At 38.3% G+C, this 19649-nt stretch overlaps 11 protein-coding genes across 11 annotated transcripts; 6 read left to right on the top strand and 5 right to left on the bottom strand.

Moving 5' to 3' along the window:
* The first annotated feature begins 126 nt into the window (after positions 1-126).
* On the top strand, positions 127-1112 carry RHIMIDRAFT_137147 (uncharacterized protein). The gene has a single exon (XM_023605630.1). It carries the CDS (start codon positions 500-502, stop codon positions 1070-1072), a length of 573 nt encoding a protein of 190 aa, XP_023466493.1. The 5' UTR covers positions 127-499; the 3' UTR covers positions 1073-1112.
* Positions 266-508, top strand: RHIMIDRAFT_202235 (uncharacterized protein; the record flags this gene model as incomplete). Its single annotated transcript, XM_023606598.1, has 2 exons — positions 266-357; positions 403-508. Coding segments are annotated over 2 exons (198 nt in total), but the record flags the coding sequence as incomplete, so codon positions are not given.
* Position 1113: 1 nt separating the features above from the next.
* Positions 1114-1773, top strand: RHIMIDRAFT_137142 (uncharacterized protein). Its single transcript, XM_023605629.1, has 2 exons — positions 1114-1639; positions 1693-1773. The coding sequence occupies exons 1-2, from the start codon at positions 1224-1226 to the stop codon at positions 1700-1702; spliced, it is 426 nt and encodes a 141-aa protein (XP_023466492.1). The 5' UTR covers positions 1114-1223; the 3' UTR covers positions 1703-1773.
* A 49-nt stretch (positions 1774-1822) lies between these two features.
* On the bottom strand, positions 1823-3114 carry RHIMIDRAFT_283326 (uncharacterized protein). The gene has a single exon (XM_023613124.1). The coding sequence runs from the start codon at positions 3095-3097 to the stop codon at positions 1841-1843; it is 1257 nt and encodes a 418-aa protein (XP_023466491.1). The 5' UTR covers positions 3098-3114; the 3' UTR covers positions 1823-1840.
* Positions 3115-3347: 233 nt separating this feature from the next.
* RHIMIDRAFT_215526 (allantoinase) lies at positions 3348-5054 on the bottom strand. The gene is made up of 3 exons (XM_023607288.1): positions 4765-5054; positions 3827-4715; positions 3348-3774 (listed from the first exon to the last, which is right to left on the bottom strand). The coding sequence occupies exons 1-3, from the start codon at positions 4979-4981 to the stop codon at positions 3486-3488; spliced, it is 1395 nt and encodes a 464-aa protein (XP_023466490.1). The 5' UTR covers positions 4982-5054; the 3' UTR covers positions 3348-3485.
* A 792-nt stretch (positions 5055-5846) lies between these two features.
* On the top strand, positions 5847-6784 carry RHIMIDRAFT_237694 (thioredoxin-like protein; the record flags this gene model as incomplete). Its single annotated transcript, XM_023608800.1, has 5 exons — positions 5847-6038; positions 6093-6213; positions 6274-6314; positions 6363-6492; positions 6543-6784. The coding sequence occupies 5 exons, from the start codon at positions 5847-5849 to the stop codon at positions 6782-6784; spliced, it is 726 nt and encodes a 241-aa protein (XP_023466489.1).
* Positions 6785-6924: 140 nt separating this feature from the next.
* Positions 6925-10253, bottom strand: RHIMIDRAFT_306646 (alanyl-tRNA synthetase; the record flags this gene model as incomplete). The annotated part of the gene is made up of 13 exons (XM_023614505.1): positions 6925-7065; positions 7114-7286; positions 7337-7481; positions 7533-7627; positions 7676-7859; positions 7921-8483; positions 8539-8625; positions 8675-8974; positions 9028-9104; positions 9156-9250; positions 9302-9689; positions 9745-10003; positions 10068-10253. Coding segments are annotated over 13 exons (2693 nt in total), but the record flags the coding sequence as incomplete, so codon positions are not given.
* A 2521-nt stretch (positions 10254-12774) lies between these two features.
* Positions 12775-13776, top strand: RHIMIDRAFT_292079 (uncharacterized protein). Its single transcript, XM_023613865.1, has 2 exons — positions 12775-12962; positions 13010-13776. Exons 1-2 carry the CDS (start codon positions 12782-12784, stop codon positions 13591-13593), a joined length of 765 nt encoding a protein of 254 aa, XP_023466487.1. The 5' UTR covers positions 12775-12781; the 3' UTR covers positions 13594-13776.
* A 542-nt stretch (positions 13777-14318) lies between these two features.
* On the bottom strand, positions 14319-15584 carry RHIMIDRAFT_137088 (uncharacterized protein). Its single transcript, XM_023605628.1, has 4 exons — positions 15426-15584; positions 15245-15364; positions 15126-15197; positions 14319-15066 (listed from the first exon to the last, which is right to left on the bottom strand). The coding sequence occupies exons 1-4, from the start codon at positions 15439-15441 to the stop codon at positions 14471-14473; spliced, it is 804 nt and encodes a 267-aa protein (XP_023466486.1). The 5' UTR covers positions 15442-15584; the 3' UTR covers positions 14319-14470.
* A 509-nt stretch (positions 15585-16093) lies between these two features.
* On the bottom strand, positions 16094-17045 carry RHIMIDRAFT_251694 (uncharacterized protein; the record flags this gene model as incomplete). The annotated part of the gene is made up of 2 exons (XM_023610872.1): positions 16094-16960; positions 16992-17045. 2 exons carry the CDS (start codon positions 17043-17045, stop codon positions 16094-16096), a joined length of 921 nt encoding a protein of 306 aa, XP_023466485.1.
* Positions 17046-18017: 972 nt separating this feature from the next.
* Positions 18018-19621, top strand: RHIMIDRAFT_202545 (galactokinase; the record flags this gene model as incomplete). The annotated part of the gene is made up of 3 exons (XM_023606621.1): positions 18018-18088; positions 18154-18472; positions 18530-19621. 3 exons carry the CDS (start codon positions 18018-18020, stop codon positions 19619-19621), a joined length of 1482 nt encoding a protein of 493 aa, XP_023466484.1.
* Between the last annotated feature and the right edge of the window lie 28 nt (positions 19622-19649).

Here is a 19649-nt window from a genome sequence, read left to right as displayed (position 1 = left end):
CCCTTTCATGGGACTGTCAGGGTCTAGGGGAGTAAAAAAAGAAAAGCGGAGATAGAAAATATGATTTTTGAAAGTTTGAATTCTAAGAAAGGATCTATTTCATCATTTACATTTCTTTTTCTTCTTTTCTTCTTTATTTTCTCACTTTACAATAAAAATGATTGAATTATCCAGCTTTTTAATACCCAACTCAGCTGGTCGTCATATCAACCTACTTAATGACAACAATCATGACTTTCAACCACCGGATTCTCGTTCCGACGTGATGAAAACAAACTCACAAAAGATTATCAGTGAAGATGGAAAACGCAGGTATGCTTGTACTGCACCTGGTTGCAATAAAGTATTCACTACAAGGTAAAACATATTTAACTACTTACAAATGATTAAACTATGATTTAGCGGTCATTTGTCAAGACACAATCGTATTCACACAGGGGAAAAGAACTTTCCATGTCTCTTCCCAGGCTGTCAATCAAGGTTCTCTCGTCAGGATAACATGATGCAGCATTACAAAACACACATGTCGATAAGGACAAAAAGAAGAAAATCGCCTGTAGTGACAGACATTACGTATCTAAAACCAAAGTTATATGCACATCATGAAATTGATTCAAATTCTCTTGATCGTCCATTGACCATTGATCAGCATTTACATGTATACCGCATAAATAAGCAAGTACAAAACCATCCCTTGAAATACAACATGCCTGAGCCCTTAAGCTCAGTGGCTGCAGAGCGTGTGTCGAGACGTATGAGTATCAAACCAGATGAACAGCCATCTACTAGTTTACATCAACAAAAGAAAAATTTAAGTAGGCTGACATTCTATGAGCATACCACTCTTAGCTATCACAAGGAGCTGAGTAAGCTTCCTTATCCGTTCACTCTCCTACATCCAGATAAAAAACAAGATGTACAGCAACAAAAAGATCATTATGTATCACCTGTACTAAACAAGCGTGCTAGAAACGAGTCACCTCCAAAGGAGCACCACTCAGAGCAAACGCAATTTATACCACCTACATTTAGCGGATCTCATTTGGCATACATAACAAGTACACTTGATTAAGACACGTATCTAATAAACATACATCAAAAGATTTATAAATGCATTGGAAGAGATTACAATCGGATTTTGAAAACAAGCAGGTTGTGACTTGTGACTTTTTTTCTTGAAGCTGCCCAGGTTGTAACCCCCCTTCTCTCTCTCTTTCTTTCAAATGAATATGCTTCGATTATTCAACTTTTCAAAGAACACATTAAAGCCCATGGAATGGGCTAGACAGCTGTCAACAACTAGTGCATGTAGAAAATCAAAAAAAGTTGTGGGAGATAGTCCTGAACCCCCTGTGATGCCAGCAGTAGTAGGATCCACCATTCTTCAACCTAAAGAACTTCCCAACTCTCTTAATCCCTACCTTGGCCGATCTATTGGCAATGTGCATAATCCTAATATCGCTTATCGTCGTTTAAACAATATTTTGATGCAAAACAACGTTCGTAAGGAACTACGTGCTAATCTTCGTTATGAGAAACCTGCTGTAGCCAGAAGACGAAAGAACATGGAGCGTAATAGAAAGTTGTTTGGTGCTATGGTCAGCAAGAAGGTTGCTCTCATTATGCAAATGAAGCAAAGGTAAAAACAAACATTGAAAGAAATAGAAAAAGGAGACTAATAAGTAACAATAGAGGAATGTAATACTACTATCATCAGAGTCATTAGAGAGTGTATATTTATATAATAAAAAAGAAGGAAAGAATAATACTTTTACATTTATATTCAAGTGTGTGTGTGTATACATTACTATTATTATTATTATTATTATTATTATTATTATTAATAGCCTAATCCAAGATTGACAGGTTTGTTGATGCCTTCCATACGGCACAGCTCTCGTACAATAAAGTGCCAGGCATCTTTCTCGAGACCAACACGGCGACCATACTCCCAAAGTTTCTTTCGTTTGTATTCATAGGTTGCATCATCAATGTTTCTCAAAATTTCATCCAAGCGGTGTACTTCATCTCGTCGCACCCGTACAATAAACGAGTCCCAATCAACGTCAAATTCAAATGGCTCGATGATACCATCTGCGATCACGACAGGTACTACACCAAATGCCATAAATTCCCAAATACGGGTGGTATCCAGAGTCCAGCCCATGGGACTCAGACCATACTTTGCTCGAGCAAGCTTTTGCAAATACTCTTCATCAGCTAATGTATTACCGACCTCATATCCTCGATATTTGGAAAAATAGTTGAAAAAGAGATATCGGATGCCATTTGAGTATTCATCTGTTTCCTTAACATTATCACAACAACCTTGAAAGAGAACAAAGATATCTCTTTTGCCTGATTTTGGATGGCCTTCGTTTGTGAGATAATCTAGAGGATCAGCACGGAGATGGTGGATCATTCGAGTGGCTGAAGGAATCACAATGTCACGGTGATAACGGTGTCTATGCATCCATTTGGTTCTTTTGTCTCCTACTGTCTTGAGAAATATCGCAGGTTGAAAGCGAGGGTTGCTCTTATAATAGGTAAATGTCTGATCCATCGGATGGATCATGATGTGGTTTCTACCATTGGACCGGTTCCAATATGGATAGTCATTGATGACCATGTCCATCATCGGATCTACATATTTGCTATCGACATCACAACGTTCGTTCCATTTCCAGTTGTTCTCATACCAGCAGTTATAGAGATAACAACTTCCAAAGAAAGGTATAAAGAAGAAATCGGCTTCATCTGGATTTTCAGTAACGTAGTGATTATAGAACGGACTGGTTGGATCAGTCAGTTGGTTATGGAGAATGATTTCTGAATTGTAGTTGGATTCGTGGCATTTTGAATCTTGAATATGCTTGGACACTTGGAAGCTGTCGGGTGCCTTGTAGACGTATATTTTAGGTTTGCATACGGCCTGTTCTACAGGTGTTGGCCAATACGAAGGCAAGTCTATAACAGGTAAAGGTGGAGCTGGAGTAGCTGGTCTATGTCTTTGGTTGATTATAAGGAATGTGATAAAAAAGATGCCAGTTATCAGCAAGAGAATATATCTCTTGTTGAGCCTTAGAACGGTATTCATTCAAGAAAACAAAAAAAAAAAAAAAAAGGAAAAGGGGAAGAGAGAGATCGAATGAGTGTCACACAGCAATTTACCCTTGGCGGGGAAAATGCAAGGTCGTACTTTAGCATGTTTATCTTGATAAGAGTGTGTAAGCTAAAATTGACCTCTTTTCTCTGACAGTTATGTCTTTAACTACCTAATTTCTAGGCAACAACCTATTTATCCCCTTTACGATGATCAAAATTGGTGGCTTCTTTGATAAAAGTGTGCTTATTTATTGATCCTTCGTTGCCAATCAAAAGGAATATGTGATAAAGTTTTTGTATTATTTCAACATTTTTATTGTAAAGACAAAACAAAGACAAGGTTGCTAAATCATGATAGTAATTTTGTATAAATGACTGTCTTACAAGAGGAAACTACCAGCTGGGGAAGCAAATGGATCTGAGCTCTGACGATCATAGACAACAGTTCCTCTCAAGATCGTTTTATCTACAAGACCATAGAGCTCCTTTCCAACATAGGGAGACAGCTTATTCTTAAAGTAAACCTTGCTTTCTTCCACTTTATAGCTCGCCTCTGGTTGCCAGATGACAAGATCACCATCATAGCCTGCTTGTATCTTACCCTTTCTGCTATCCATTCTTATTCTTCTTGCAGGTGATGAACTAAGCCACTTGACAATCTTTTGTAGTCTAAACGAATATGGTCAAACAACTGTTGGTCTATTCAAACTCTCATCCTTACGTGACTCCGCGATCACGGCCCTGTGACCAGAGAACAGGTAATCCAAACTGCACACTAGCAATACCGCCCCAAGCTGTTCCAAAGTCGCCAGTCTCTGGGTTCTTCAGATCTGCCGTACATGGCGAATGATCACTTACGACGTAGTCAATAGTACCATCTAATAAAGCATCCCAAAGCAACTGACGGTTTGATGCTTCACGAATAGGTGGACTGCACTTGTAGTGTGTGGCGCCATCCGGAATAGATTCAGCCGTAAAATTAAGATAATGGTAGCATGTTTCTACCGTAAGAGGAAGACCAGCTGCCTTTGCAGATCGAATGGCGGGAAGCGCCGAAGCTGCAGAAAGATGCACAATGTGTGTATTGACCGGTTGACCCTTTTCGTAATATTCTTTGGTGAGACGAATAATCATGTCAATTGCATGTGTCTCTAGCGACTCGGGACGAGAACGAAGGTAACTCTCGTACGTACGATCGATTGGACTGGATTCATGTCCATGGCAACAGCCTTCCATTTCGGCATGGAAGAGCAAGACACTATCTGTGTTGACCAATTTATCCATAGCAGCTCTTACTTGTTCCTCATTCACACAAGGGAATTCGTCAACACCACTTTCGATCAAGAAGCACTTGAATCCTCTCACACCTCTTTTGATCAGCTCGGGTAATTCGTCTGCATTATCTGGAATAACGCCGCCCCAAAAACCGATATCTACATGACATTGTTCCTTTGCAGCATTCAGTTTAATATCAAAGTTCTTGACCGTAGTTGTGGGTGGAATAGCATTCAGAGGCATATCGACAACAGTTGTGATGCCTCCAGCAGCTGCAGCCTTAGTACCTGTCTCGAAGCCTTCCCACTCTGTCCTTCCTGGTTCGTTCAAGTGGACTTTATAAAAATGAGTACAAATAAAAGCAAAATATAGTGTCCCTCTTACCGTGAGCATCGACTAAACCTGGCATAAGTACTTGACCTTCTTCCAACTCTATAGTCTCTACATCGTTTTGTTCAACTTTGCTCTTGATATCACCCGTTGTTACTTCAATTATTTTGCCTGTGAGCCTATCTATAAGAATTGTTGCCTGTCCCTCATGGTCAGCTGAAAGAATGACATGTTGTGCTTTGACACATAAATAGCGTGGGATCTCGCTCATTAGAAAGGAAAGAGTATAAAGAAAGAATAAGTGAAAAAAAAAGAAGAAGTTACAAAAAGTATATCAGTACGAGCCCCCCTTTTTAAATTCAAATATATTAGGTATATCAGAACACCCCATCTTTATCTTAAATATACACCTTGTTTTCGTTGCTCCGACCACCGTCGGTTGGTTGTCCTGGAGAGAGCGAAAAATGCATGTGGTAGTTGTGTAACGTAAATGGCATGGCTAATATTTTGTCATTACGACAAATATTCACAGGCTTTATTTTAACTACTGAAAATAACTTGCTTATTTTTAATAATTGAATTAATGCTTCATATTTAAATATAAACAACATCAAATGTCGTATATAGACACAGGGAGCCCAAGTATCAACATATTGCATGATTGAGAGCTCCTTGAGGAGACTGATAAGAGCATGGTACACTTTGAATTTATCATTCATTTCAAAGTATTTGTATTGATACGGTTAAATGGCTGTAATGTGTATATATATAGAATATGACATATGGGCTAATTTCTATTAAACTTTAAACCAACAGAATGAACCATTTGAATAAAGCAACACATTTCAAAATCACAAACAGAACAAAGTGATGAAATCAACCAGCCATAGACTAGCAAAAAGATGTCAATGATTCCTTTGTTCTTGTTTTTTCATGCGCTTAAAAAGAAAGTCTCTGTTTCATGCAATCGGACATTTCTCTCAAATCGCATAGAGACTTACTATATTTGAATAAAGTTTACACAGACGCTTCTCATGTTACAAAAAGTCCCTGAATAAGCAAATGACGTATGTCACAGTAGAGTGAATATAATAGTGGCATAAAACAGAAATCCAGCTTCTTTTTCTTTATACAACATGGTTGAAACTGGAAATACGGATCACTCAATATCTGAACAGCTACAAAATGATTGCTCATTAAAAGAAGAGCAAATTCCAACTCTGTATGGTTCTTACATTGATGAAGCTTCTTGGAGAGTACGAATTGCTTTGGAATGGAAAGGCATCGATTATAAACAGGAATCCATAGACATTGATCATGGAGAGCACGTAAGCCATTTGATCCATCTTTTTACATTTCTTTTAACTTGCTTTTTCTTGTAGCTGTCAAGTCGCTTTTACAAGCTGAATCCATGCAAGAAACTACCTTGTTACATGACAAGAACCGGGAAAATATTAACACAGAGTTTGGCTATTATTGAGTATTTGGAGCTCAATTATCCACGTAAGACATGTACATATCTCTATTTGATTCATCTAAAGGGTTCTCTTTCATTATTTGTAGAACGACCCATGTGGCCTAAAGCAATCTACCATAGAGCCAAGGTAAAGAAGAAATAGACCCAATCAATATGGTGACTAACATACGCAAAGGCTATAGCCATTACTCAAGATATTTGCGATATTCAAACCTCAGAAATCAAAAAGTACTTGAATATGATCGATATGGATCCAAATCAAAGACAAGAAACTATACGCAGAGTAATAGAAGGAGCCTTGGCAGGTGGGGTTTGATCAAATATATAAACAGATGTAAGCTAACTTGTATTATAGGACTAGAGAAAAAGATAAAATGTAGCTCTGGCACGTACTGCATAGGGGATCATATTAGTGTTGCTGACTTCTTCCTTGTACCTCTGCATTTTACTGTCACCAAAAAATTTGGCATCGACATGAAACAGTTTCCATATATTACTAGAATTCGAAATACACTCATGACTTTGTCCGAATTCAAGAATACGCACCCATACAATCAGCCTGACTGTCCTGAGGAGCTTCGAGGCTCTGAGCTGTAACGACCCTTCTCTTTCTTTAGTTAGCAATAGTAAAAACCTTTATAATAAAGCATTAATATCAGTGGCTATGGCCAATATTGAAGAAATACAGAGTCTTTTTTAAAAAACATTTGTTTATTTCTATTAAAAAAAAGGGTATACTAAGCACACCTTTCAAAGGCTGGCAATATTTTAGAATGAATATCCTGTTCATCTTTTATGGATTCTGCCAGACGACCTTGTGCCATCTCTTTTTGTCCTCCACCGCCGCCTTTTACATGCTTTAATAGTTGTTTTAAAATCTATAAAGTGTTATATATAATAATCAAACAAGCATTCGTTTTACTTACAGAATTGGCTGTTTCTGTCTTGATATTTGCGCCATTTAAAGCAACCAAGATGGTGTTATCCTTCAACAAAACATGAACCGATTCAGGTTGACTTTGCTTTAACACATTCGCACGCTTTTGCATAAATTGAGAATCAAGATCCGAATCGATCAAGTGAATCTTGACATCAAGATCTATATGATGGTTTAATACCTCTATTTCTTATTTTTATGACTTGGTTTACCTTTAATCTTGGATCCTATAGGCTTATTCACTATTTCTCCTGCAGAGGCTAGCTTTTCAGTGACAAACTCCACTTGCTTCTGAAGATCCTTTACTTCCTGCATTATCTTTTCTATTTTTACAACCATATCTTTTGTTTCATTGGCCTAAACATTTCTTTTTAATAGACTCTTTTATGCTTCAAGTATAGGCCTTACTCGTAATAACTTTAAAACATCTGGTATAGGACCATAAGCATTTCGGTACCAGTCTATGCATGATTGACCAGCCACTGCTTCAATTCTTCTTGTGCCTAATTCAAGTTAATATATATATCCTAAAAGAGAGATAAACGCCTTACCAGCGGCAACAGAAGTTTCATTTAGGATCTTGAATGGATACAATTTACCAACATCATCCACATGCGTTCCTCCACATAATTCCTTACTGACACCTGGAACATTCACTACTCTGACCACTTCACCATATTTTTCTGTAAATGCAGCTACAGCTCCAGAGTCAATAGCATCTGTCAATTTCATATGCTGGAGGGTAAACATTAAATATTTTGTTGTTGAGAAATATAGTCATACCGCGTGTTCTTACCTCAACACTCGTTTTAGCGCCACTTTGGGCAATTGTATTCACCCAGTTTTCAACTTGTTTAATCTCATCTGGCTTTAATGGCTTGCCATAGGTGAAATCAAAGCGCAGTTTATTTGGTTCGACTGTGGAGCCGGCTTGAACAATATCTTGTGACTTGAGTACCTTTCGCAACCCTGCATTCAAAAGGTGTGTTGCTGTGTGATGCACTTCTGCTCCCTGTCTACGCTGCATGTCAACTTCTGTTCTCACCAAATGTCCTTGCTGCAAGTACTCGGTATCTTCTTTGGCACGTTCTTTATCGACTGGAGAAACACGAAGCACGATGCCTCCTTCATATGGTTGTATGACATCAGTCACTCGCCATTGACTGCCGTTTGCTAACGTAAGCGTGCCTTGGTCTGGCACTTGTCCGCCTCCTAAACCATAAAAAGGACAAGGGTTGATGGCTAAATGGTACTCATTAGCTTTGTTTGTCGGTTGCACAGCCATGATTTCGGATTCTTGATGTAATAGACTGTGATCATATCCGGTGAATTGAGGTTGGACGCCAAAATGTCTCCATTCTATTCGATAATAGCCGTTATTTTCAGTTTTTGATGGATTGTGTGCTGTCTATACCTGAAAGCTTTGCTATATCTGTGACCTTATCGGATTTCCAAGACTCTCTTCCAGCCATCTTTTGCTTTTCCTGCAGCTTCTCCACAGCTATATTTATATTACAATGACTGTAAAATTGACGATTGAATAAACTTACCTTCTATATCCACTGTCCAACCTCTTTCTTTAGCAATAATCAAGGTCAAATCAAAGGGAAATCCATAAGTGTCGTAGAGTTGGAATGCAACATCAGATGGAATTTCCTTTGATTGTTGAAGGTCTGGTTGACTAAAAACGCCTTCTAGCAACGTCATGCCTCTATCCAAGGTTGCTAAAAATGATGTTTCTTCATTCGTAATGATGCTGCAAATGGAAGATGCACGGCTATTTAACTCGGGATACAAGTCGCTGGGAAAACTCTTTAATAAGGAAGGATACAGGCTGGACAAGAAGGGCTCTATCATGTATATACGGTTGGCTTAAGGAAGAGCTGCTGTGACAAGCGCTTACCATGAATGCCTAGTTGCCTTGCAGATCGAAGCGCACGTCGGATAATACGTCTTAGTACATAACCTCTACCTACATTACTGCACATTTATCAATACAACAGAAATAGAAAGCTAAACTGATCGTCCTACCTTGGAACAACTCCATCTCCTATAAGAAAGCACATGGCTCTAAAGTGATCTGCGACAATTTTTTCCTGAGGACTGGGATCCACACTATCTGAACTCTATCATAGATCAATGTAAGTCATCTACTATCACTAGAGATCAGCACAAACCTTCAATCCTCTCTCTTTGAGAATATCTCTTAATCCATCAATAACCACTTTGAACTGATCCACTTGAAAGTTGTTTTGTTTTCCTTGAAGCACCGTCAGCATTCTTTCTAGCCCCATTCCTGTATCAATACAGGGTGTAGGCAAATCAGACAGGTTGCCATCAGCATCTCGATATTTCTCCATAAACACTAAATTCCAAATCTCCAACCATGGGTCCTCTAGTGTTGGGTCTTGCGTATTCCAAAATATTTCTGTACAAGGGCCACAAGGCCCCTCTCCATCACCCATTGTCCAAAAATTATCCTCAGGTCCGCATCGAACGATCATCTCATCAGGCAATCCTTGCTTTTTCCATAACGCATACCCTTCCTCATCACCTTCCAATACTCTACGCAGAGAGAAATGTATCAGTTACTGTTTGATCCCATTGGTAGTCTACATACGTTACGCGAAGTCGGTGGATAGGCAACTTGAGTTCCTGCAGCAAAAACCTCCATGCATACTCGATCGCTTCTGCCTTTGTGTACTGTCCAAACGAAAAGTTGCCCATCATTTCAAAAAAGGTATGATGACGAGGTGTATATCCTACATTATCCAGATCGTTATGTTTACCACCGGCTCTCATGCATTTTTGAATGCTAGTAGCGCATTTGTAAGGTGCCGTGCTTGGCTTTAAAAAGTACTCTTTGAAAGGAACCATTCCTGCGTATCAAGAAAAAAAAATCAGCATGTTATCTCAGGCACACAGTTCTTTTGTTGATCTTGCCTGCATTGGTGAATAATAAACTCTTGTCATTGTGTGGAATGAGACTTGCACTTTTGACAGGTACGTGGCCATACTTTTCAAAATAGTTTAAGAACCGAGAACGAAGCTCAAAAGAGGATAGTAGACGACTTTGGTGTCCTCTTGGTCCAAATCGCTTCAGAAACGCAAGTCGTGTTTGGTTCATTTCAAGAAAGGATAGTTGTCTTTTTTTTTTTTTTGGACAGGGAATCATTTAAAATGGGAAAAGTATACAGCCAATCAAATTGATGTATTCCTGTCCAATAAGAACAATAATGCTCTTGTCCATACACACAGTTCTTGTATTTTGATGTTTACCCTCTCAGTAAGTCTTTGAATAAAAAAGCAACTTAAAAGCTTTTCCAGGGGTTATAGTCATCATATTTTAGATTATGCCAACATATTGTTACAGGATAAAGAGAAATGACTCGTCTTCAGCACAAGTTGTATCATCTAGTTTGAAGCCATCCTCATCATTTGAAGCTATATGCAAAGAGGGAGTAACTGTCTTGAAAATGTAAATAATAGAGCTTAATATGAAAATTTCTCGCAAGTGGGCTAAGCTTCTTTACTTATATTATTATTCATGGCTTCCTTTTTTATTGTTCTTGATGCTTTAGCTGTCTTGGAGTTCATCAAATGGACTGTAGTAATGTTTTTTCAAAGTGTTTAACAAGTCTGTATGCCTTTTTATTTGATTGATTGCGTGCTCGTGCATTAAGAGCCCTTATATTCACAGCTTCTCTCAGAAAAAATTCCTTGTTATTACCCTGATTTTGCAAAGAGTATTGTCAAAATGCTTGAGATTCATATAAGCGCTCTTTCAGTATGTGAAACATGCTTTTACAGCTTGTTGAAGATGTTGTAACAAGTATTTAGCCACTTCCATATTGGCTCGATGACAGTACTATTTTACCCACCTTGGCAACAAGGATAAGGGAACCGAAATACAGGATCAACATGAGGCCAAAATTAATGAATGAGTTGAGCCATACTAAGAAACTAAAGGGTTATTGAAGTGTCATTGATCATGTGAATGTTTAGTAAAGATCAGTTTACTATGGTATTGTTGATCTAACACATAAAATATTGTGTAGATAACTCGTTATCACCTTGGATTTTCTCTTTTTCAAGTTTAGTGTCTTGACACTTGATTCAGCAAATGCGCTCGTTAAAAACGAACTTTGATAACACAAGACGCGTCATGAGTTACAAATAGTTACTTCTCTATCTATAAATCTAATAAAGGTACTCTACGCTTAATTTTCCCATGACACAGTCTATTGGAAACAGAGCATCATCAATCGACACACATGTTTCTTACTGGTCGAAATCTATATTCATTGTTTATGAGCCACGTGGAGAACACAGATAGGGATTATGCATAACTGTCACTTTGTGAGGAATGCTATAAATATAAAAGTGGCGAGATTGCCTCTTTTAAGAAAAGTACACACCACATAAAGGGTTTTATTTTAAAAGATCAGCGAGTATTTTAAGAGAGGCTTGTAATCTTTTCCTGTTTAGACACGGTTGGATTGAACATACAAGTGCAAAACTGATACCTGTTGCATCAAATGAAGGAAACAGGGTTCGTGATGGTAACACTGCCTTTGTTATCCTTCTCAATGACACATTTGTTTTTATTAAATGTTTTTTTTATAATCGTAATGTTAAAATCTTGATCTGAAATAAATCTATAAAGATGATGGTGTAGCATAACATGACTAAGCTGACTCTAATACAGATTTATGAAGTACGGAAAGCCGAGCATCAGCCAGGTTATTTAAAGTTTTATCCTTTATCATTACTGTTTTTCCTATATATTTACACCTTTTCGTTTATTTTCTAGTCTAATTTTATATCGTGATTTTGAACAGTAAAGCATAAGGCAGTTCTATTCATATTTAATAATAAAAAAACAGGCGATCTGAGTAATTGACAAGCGGAGAGCAAAACAAAGGACGGAAAGTATTATCACGGTTGTTCATTCCGGAGTCCCCCTTGGTAGTCAGGGAAGCGGAGACCAGCCATGTTACATCTTGAATGCATTATGAATAATGACCAAGGCTGAGATAAATCATTCTTTTGCTCTTATTCTCTTTAGGTCTGATTAGAACAAATGCGTCAAAATCAAACAGGGTGGATTTGAGCTTATTTCTTTATCATTTATGCTTCTTTTCTCTTTCTCATAAAGCTGAAATCAGATATTAAAGGTATCTCTACCAAAAGAATATTTTTGATCACAGCATTGTGCGACAAAACAGTTTTGAACTCCATCCTATTGTATAAACACGAGTGAGTCAGAATAACGGGTATATGAATGTAAACAAACAATAAACAGAAAAGAGAGATAAGACATAAATATACAGAGGTTTGTTTAGAGAGGAGGGAGAGAAGGGGAGTTTGTTTAGAGAACAAGATGTACTCTATGCAGCGTACATTTTGCTAACCTGTCGATCTGAATCTCTTCTTGACTAGAAGAAAGGTAATGTCTCTCTCTGAGTGGGGGCTTTTAGTTGAATGCATAAGCAAACTTAAAAGAGAAGAAACAAGAAGTAAATAAAATCAGGAATGAGTAAACATGCGCGGTCATGAATCCTGTGATCAAATAATTTTTTTGTGTTCATTCAAAAAGGTAATAAATCAATAACAATTTTCTACTTTTTTTTTTTTTTCTTTATTATTTATATTAAATGCTTCGCGTACAGTCGATTTTATACATTGAACGTCTCTGGTCTTCTCCTCACGTCCACCATAAGCAATACGCCTCTTACCTATCGTCATCTGAACATGCAGAAGTGCAGGAGGTGCAAGAATCAGAGGATTTAATACAGCAAGTTCAGGCACAACCGAAGGCTATAGCAACAGAGCAAGGTAAATAATTAAAAAAAAATGGGGGGTTATATTAATATGTCATGCAGTTCTTGTACAGGAAGATATTCCTGCCATGGATACGACCGCTGAAGCAGATGGTAACCAAGTTGCTGCCATGACTACTACTACTACTACTGTTACTACTGTTACCACTACTGAAGCTGAAGCTGATAAAGACATTCCTATTGGTGTTTCTGAAGTCATTGAGGTTACAGAAAAGCAAGCCCATTCTGAATCAGAGTACAACACAGGCAACGAGATCGAGCAAGAGGTATTCATACTTCAGGTGGATGACAAGCCTGTTTTGGAAAATATGCAAGTAGTCGAAGAAAGCGTAGTACTCGTGGTTGATACTCAAAAATCCTCAAGTGACGAAGATAACAGTCAAGAGGATGAAGAAGAAATCACATCATCCTCACCTGTACTAGCCAATACATCTATCATTTCATCTGGTTCCTCACTAACGCCTGTGACACCTACGTCGATTGATTCTCCTCTTGAACTCAGGCCCACGTCCACACGAAACTCGATCTTTCGTCGAGAAACGACCAAGCTGAATCATAAACGTAAGACGTTGACCAAGAAGTTAAAGAACGTACTCGGTCATCCTACCAAAAGAACCTCCGTGTAACTAAAACAGTCATGCTTTATTTTTATTCATACCCCTTATATATTTATAAATATCATCTATCCATATATATTTATGTATCACCATAGCAACAAAATATACAAAGCAACGTCTTGTGGCATATTATTATTATTATTATTTATCAGTAGCTTTTATTTTCCATCAATAAACAAGTTTTTTTTTTTTCCTGTTTACTTAAACATCATGTCTCTGTAGCCTGCAGCGTTGATAACTTTGATACACTAAACAAAATGGCCAAAGACAACCTTGGACCGAATTTTGGAAGTGTAGTTGGGTCACGTTAATTGAAACTTAAACATTTTATATATCGAGACTAGCATGCCTGTGTAATGTATTTGCATGGGTGAATGAGATATAAAGTTGTCTCGACAGGAAAATGACCAAAACAGCATCAACTACTTTCACACGGCCAATTCGACTCTTTACACAGGGAGTCATTTTGCAGGCCAAGGCTTATTCTTGGCGGTTTCGAAATATGTACAAACTAAATAAAGACTTGATATTTTTTCATTGCTTAGATGCACAGGGTAAATGGTGGAGCTGGTTTTTATTTTACAATGCGTTTATCCATGATGGAGTGGTTGTACAAAGGGTGTCAATGAAAGTAAACAAAGGCATTTCTTTATGCGGTAACCAAAATAGGCAGGTGTGAGTCAAAGTTATTGTCCTTTGCCTTGTACTCTTTTTTTTTTTTTTATCGTCAAAAATGTATGCTGACAAGATAAAAGTATAAATCCTTTGGTGAGAAACTCAGAGGGTAGATTTTGATTTATGAAAGCAGTAAACATAAGGCCTAGAATAACCCCCTCTCCAAAGTGGTGACAGTTTTTACATGTTTTTTTTATTATTATTACTATTATTAAAACTGAACCAAGTTATCTGTATTGAATGCGTTAGAAGGAGAATGTGTATAATTGTTATTGTTATTGCTCGCATCTGTCGCCGATGATGAAGTAGACGTCGACGTGGTAGGAAACATCATTGTATCATGTAATGAAGACACGTTTTGAATGGCGCTCATGGTTGTACCATTGGCTTGGGCTACTTTACAATCCTTGTGAGCTAATAACAATGTCTTCAAGTTGATCACTTCTTCTCTCAGTAATGTCGCCTGGGTCTGCAGTTGTTCATTATCTGTTGCCAAGAACTCCACCCGATGTTGCAGGTCAGCCAACCACTGCTTTTTTCGTTGTCGACATTTAAGAGCGGCTATTCTATTACGTTCCAAAAACTGACGTCGTTGTTCATCTACCGGTTCGCTCTTTTCTCGACTTGATCGTTTAGTATTACTTTTTTGACGTTTGTTTGCTGCTCCTATTTTTGGTAAAGATCCTTCTGTGTAACGTCTACTGGCAGTAATGTCACTGGTAGTTTCTTTTGATGCTGGTAGAAATGAATGTGTGTCATAAATGATGGGAAGACTTGCTCTGTGAGGCGTGTTTGAATTTGTCGGTCCTATTAAAGCAACGTTGGTTATTTTAAATAATTATTATTATTAAAAGTAAAACATTTACCCGCCATGTATTGTTGTGTTGTATAAGGGAATTGGTCAAAGACGTTTTGAGGATAGTCAACAGGTGGTTCGACTATAGATAGTCAATGAGTAAATCGACTGTATTTAATCATAACCTACAATTGTTTTCATTCACTTGTGGTTGATTCGGAGGTATCAAATTATACATGGAGTCACTTAAAAATTGCTGTGTATTCAGAAATTGGTCTGCAGATGATATTTCATTTTCTTGAATTGTATCTTTTTTAACACTTAGTTCATATACCAAATTCTGTATTCTCCTTTTATCTATTTACTTTACCCATTGACGCTGACATTCAATCAGAAAATTGATAAATATTAAAAGAGAGAAAGAGAGAGAGAAAAAGGAAGAAAGTAGAAAAAATAACCAAGTTTTTTTTTTGTATGGCTCAAATGGGAATCTTACTTGCAGGATTTTCGGACTTTTGTACATGTCCTCTGTTTGGCGCTATTTTTGTAACTGATCATGGATCTCCCATTCACCTCTGGTCAACCATTGGTTTCAGTGCATAAATATGGTTTCAAGTGAATTTCCCCGATTTATCCTTATTCGTGATGGCGCCACTGCTATGATGTTATCTCTGCCATACAAAACAAAAAGAGAAAAGGGATATTCGATTGGGTTCTACTGGACTATATCACTTGACCCTTTACTTTATATAAAAGTGTACCATGAATTGTTCTAATCCATTCTAAGCGGCCGTTCATTTTCCGTCTTTTTTTTTCATCAACAGCTCTGGGGGGAATTATGTGTGTGTCATGTTCGGAATTAAAAAGAAAAACGCCTTGTAATTAATAAAGGCAGATATAAAAAGTAGCCGTAATAGAAATATGCAAGTAGAAACATGACTACATTGTATTGCTATGGTTACAAGGCATAAACAAGTTGATTGCTTGTTTTATATATATAAAGATATTAATGCATAAATGTATAAAAAGGGGGAAGCTCTATGAACATTTTTCCATTTCTTCTAAACTAGATGGTATTTGAGGCCTTTGTCTTGTTTGAAGCATGGCAAATAGGTCATCCAGGACTTGTTCATTATTGGCATTAGGAAGAAACTCATTGATCATTCCAAATTCATTTTCCATAAAGGGATCAAACGCAAAGTCAAAATCAACCTGTTGATCCTGCCAAAAGTGCGCCATAGTCGCTGGTACCAGACCAGCAGGGTCGGCTTTTTTTGTGGTATCATGTTCAGTCGAGAGCTCAATCCCTTTCCCTTCTTCTTCACTTGTTCCTTCACTTATTCCTAGTGCTGTTACTACTGTTGCTGTTGTCGTTGATGGTGGTGGTGTCACATCTGATTCAACGTTTTGTTGTTGTTGTTGTTGTTGTTGTTGTTCGGTTATGGGTGTCTGTGATGATGGTAGTGGTGAGGCCGTTGATGCCGCAGGAATATGGGTGCTTTGCAACGCCTTTTCATCTACAGGTTTACCTGTCAAGAGGACAATATGATGCTCGAGCGCGGTCACTCGTTCTTTCAGTTTTGTATTTTCTTGTCTCAATTCATTCAGTTCTTGTTTCGATTCCTTGGCTTCTTTTGCTTGCTCTTCCAATTCCTTAATATACTGATCTCGTCGTTGCCGAAAGGCCTTTTGGGCTGCTCTGTTCTGTGCTGCTCGCTTAGATGCGATTACTCGTCGATTCTTTTTACTGTCATCTAGAGACGATGACTCGGGTGAGATGGGTAAAGTTGACATTGGAGGTGGAGGTGGAGGTAACGGTAGAGCTGTATTTACAGGCTGTGGCCTTGAAATCATGAAATGAAATGGATCTTGACGACGCTCTATATGCTCATTATATAAGCTTCTCTTATTTTGTTTCATTACTGACATCACTTACCTCGTAATATTCTCCAGGTTGGAGCATTTGTATTAGTGCTTGTTGTATTGTCATGTTGGGGATTGATGTGATTCATAAATAAGGATCTATGTATAAAAAGTTAAAAAAAAAGAAAAAGACAGCAAGGTAATAGTAAGTAAATAAAAATAAAAAAATTGGGTCAAAAAGAATGTGTGTATGTGTATGTGTCTCTCGCTCTCTGTGTGTGTGTGCGAACGGAAGATAATTTAATCCCCCCTCTCTCTCTATCTTTTATACGCACACACACACTTACACACCAGACACGCACAATACACAGATAATTATATATATATGCATCTACTTTTCTTGAAGAAACACACTACATACCTTCTATTGATATACTATGATGCTTTCTAACCTTGATTGACAAAAATGCATCACATGATGCGGTCACAGCCAAGGATGATTCAAAAAAAGACGAAAGAGAGAAAGAGAGAAAAAAAAAAGGGAAGAAAAGGGAAGAAAAAAGATCTTTGTTTTGCCCTCCACCACTTTATTGTCAATCGCCAATTGTACGACACAACGACACAACAACGCATCATCCCAAACTAAAGAATATCAGCTACATCTTTTTTTCTTTTTTTAGTAGACTTTATTGTCAATTTAAGGTTCATCCAAGGGAACCATTCGCACCCATTTGTCTTGAGCAAGCATGCCACTTCTCCCAGTTCCCAGTTTTTTCCAGTCCCTCCCTTTCCCTTTTTTGTCATGGTTGTTCTGTATTACACTACCTTGTTTTTTGCTATTCTTTTTATACATGCACTCAACTACGTTCAAACATCTGGTCGATATTCCTCTGTGTTTGGTACTGTTTCAGTTGAAATAGCTTCTACTGTCATTTAGCCTTAGAACAAGGTTACTTTACCAAAAAAGGCAATGTGTATGTTTATATAAGCAAAAAAGTCACGAATAAGATGACACAAAACCTTGGAAAGAAGATAGGTTATATAAACCGGCTTCATTTCCCAGCCTTTTCCTTTCTTTCTTTATTATTTTCAATAAGAAATGTCTTCTTCTGTACCTTCTTTTGATAGCCTTGACAAGATTTACGATCCCAGTGCTGTTCCTAAACAAAGGTAAGCAACTTTCAAAGCGAAATTCAAACCACAGAGAGAGAGAAAGAATAACAAGATATATAAAGCAAACGATACCAACACCTTATTGATGAATTTGAACGTGCTCATGGACGCAAGGCCGAGTTTGTCGTTCGATCACCTGGTCGTGTCAACTTGATTGGTGAACATATCGATTATTGTGGTTTTGGTGTTCTTCCCATGGCTATCGAACGCGACGTGGTGATTGCTGGTGCTGTCACGGATGAAGACACAAAGGTGCGCATTGCAAATGTCAACAGTGCCAAATATCCTGCACGTGAATTTGATTATGAAGGAAAAGAAAAGGTGGTCTCGATCGATTCAACCAAGTTGGAGTGGTCCAATTACTTCAAGTGTGGTTACAAGGTACAGAAAATAAAAACAAACAAGAAAAAAAAAAATAGTATTCATAGAGTGAGTTAGGGCATGCTTGAAAAATTCCAGTTGGACAAGCCAAAGGGCTTATTCTTGCTCGTAGACGGTACTGTACCTGCCGGAGGTGGACTCTCTTCTTCTGCAGCATTTGTGTGTGCATCTGCCCTTGCGGTCATCACCGCTAACAAGTTGACGATATCCAAGACTGAATTAACAGAAATTGCCATCGTTGCCGAACGCAATGTCGGTGTGAACTCGGGTGGTATGGATCAAAGCGCATCTGTGTTATCTGAAAAGGACTTTGCCCTTCACGTTGAGTTTGTGCCCAAGCTACATACATTCCCTGTGCCCTTGCCCAAGACCGATCCACAGCTTGCATTTATTATTGCCAACACACTGGTCACTGCTGACAAGCTTGTCACAGCTCCTCGTAACTATAATCTTCGTGTGGTCGAAACTCGTATGGCCGCTACTTTCCTTTCCAAGGCACTTCAACTACCACCTGTTGATACCCTCAAGGAAGTCTATGATGCTTACTTTAAAGATTCAACTCTCAAGACCGACAGGAAAAAGTTTGAACACCTCTTGTCCAAGGCCCTGGAACACTTTCCTCAAGATTCGACAAATGGCAACGGTTACACACTTGATGAAGTTGCAAAGATGTTGGACATGTCTGTAAAGGAAGTACAAGAAAAATACATGAGTCGTTTCCATGTCGAGACCGACTATTTCCGTCTTGTGCATCGCACCAAGCATGTCCTGACAGAAGCCTCCCGTGTGGTCGAATTTGACGCGATCTGTAAACACAGTGATGGTGAAGATGGGCTCAAAGCCCTTGGTGAACTCATGAATGCCTCTCAAGTCTCTTGCTCACAAGACTTTATGTGTTCTTGTCCCGAGATTGAGCAAGTCTGTGAAATCGCTCGTAAGCATGGATCCCTCGGCTCCAGATTAACAGGTGCTGGCTGGGGAGGAAGCACAGTGCATTTGACAACCGAGGAACGTGTGCCTCAGTTGATCCAAGCTCTCAAAGATGAGTTTTACCGCAAGGCGTATCCCAATATCACCCCAGAGGAATTAGAGGCTGCGATTATTGCTACCAAGCCCTGTTCTGGTGCTGCTATCTTTACTGGCTTCTAAACAAAAATACCTTTACTTTTTTTTATTT

Source organism: Rhizopus microsporus (genome assembly GCF_002708625.1).
Source record: "Rhizopus microsporus ATCC 52813 unplaced genomic scaffold scaffold_8, whole genome shotgun sequence".
NCBI classification, from domain to species: Eukaryota; Fungi; Mucoromycota; class Mucoromycetes; order Mucorales; family Rhizopodaceae; genus Rhizopus; species Rhizopus microsporus.
This window is presented reverse-complemented; position numbering and strand designations above follow the sequence as displayed.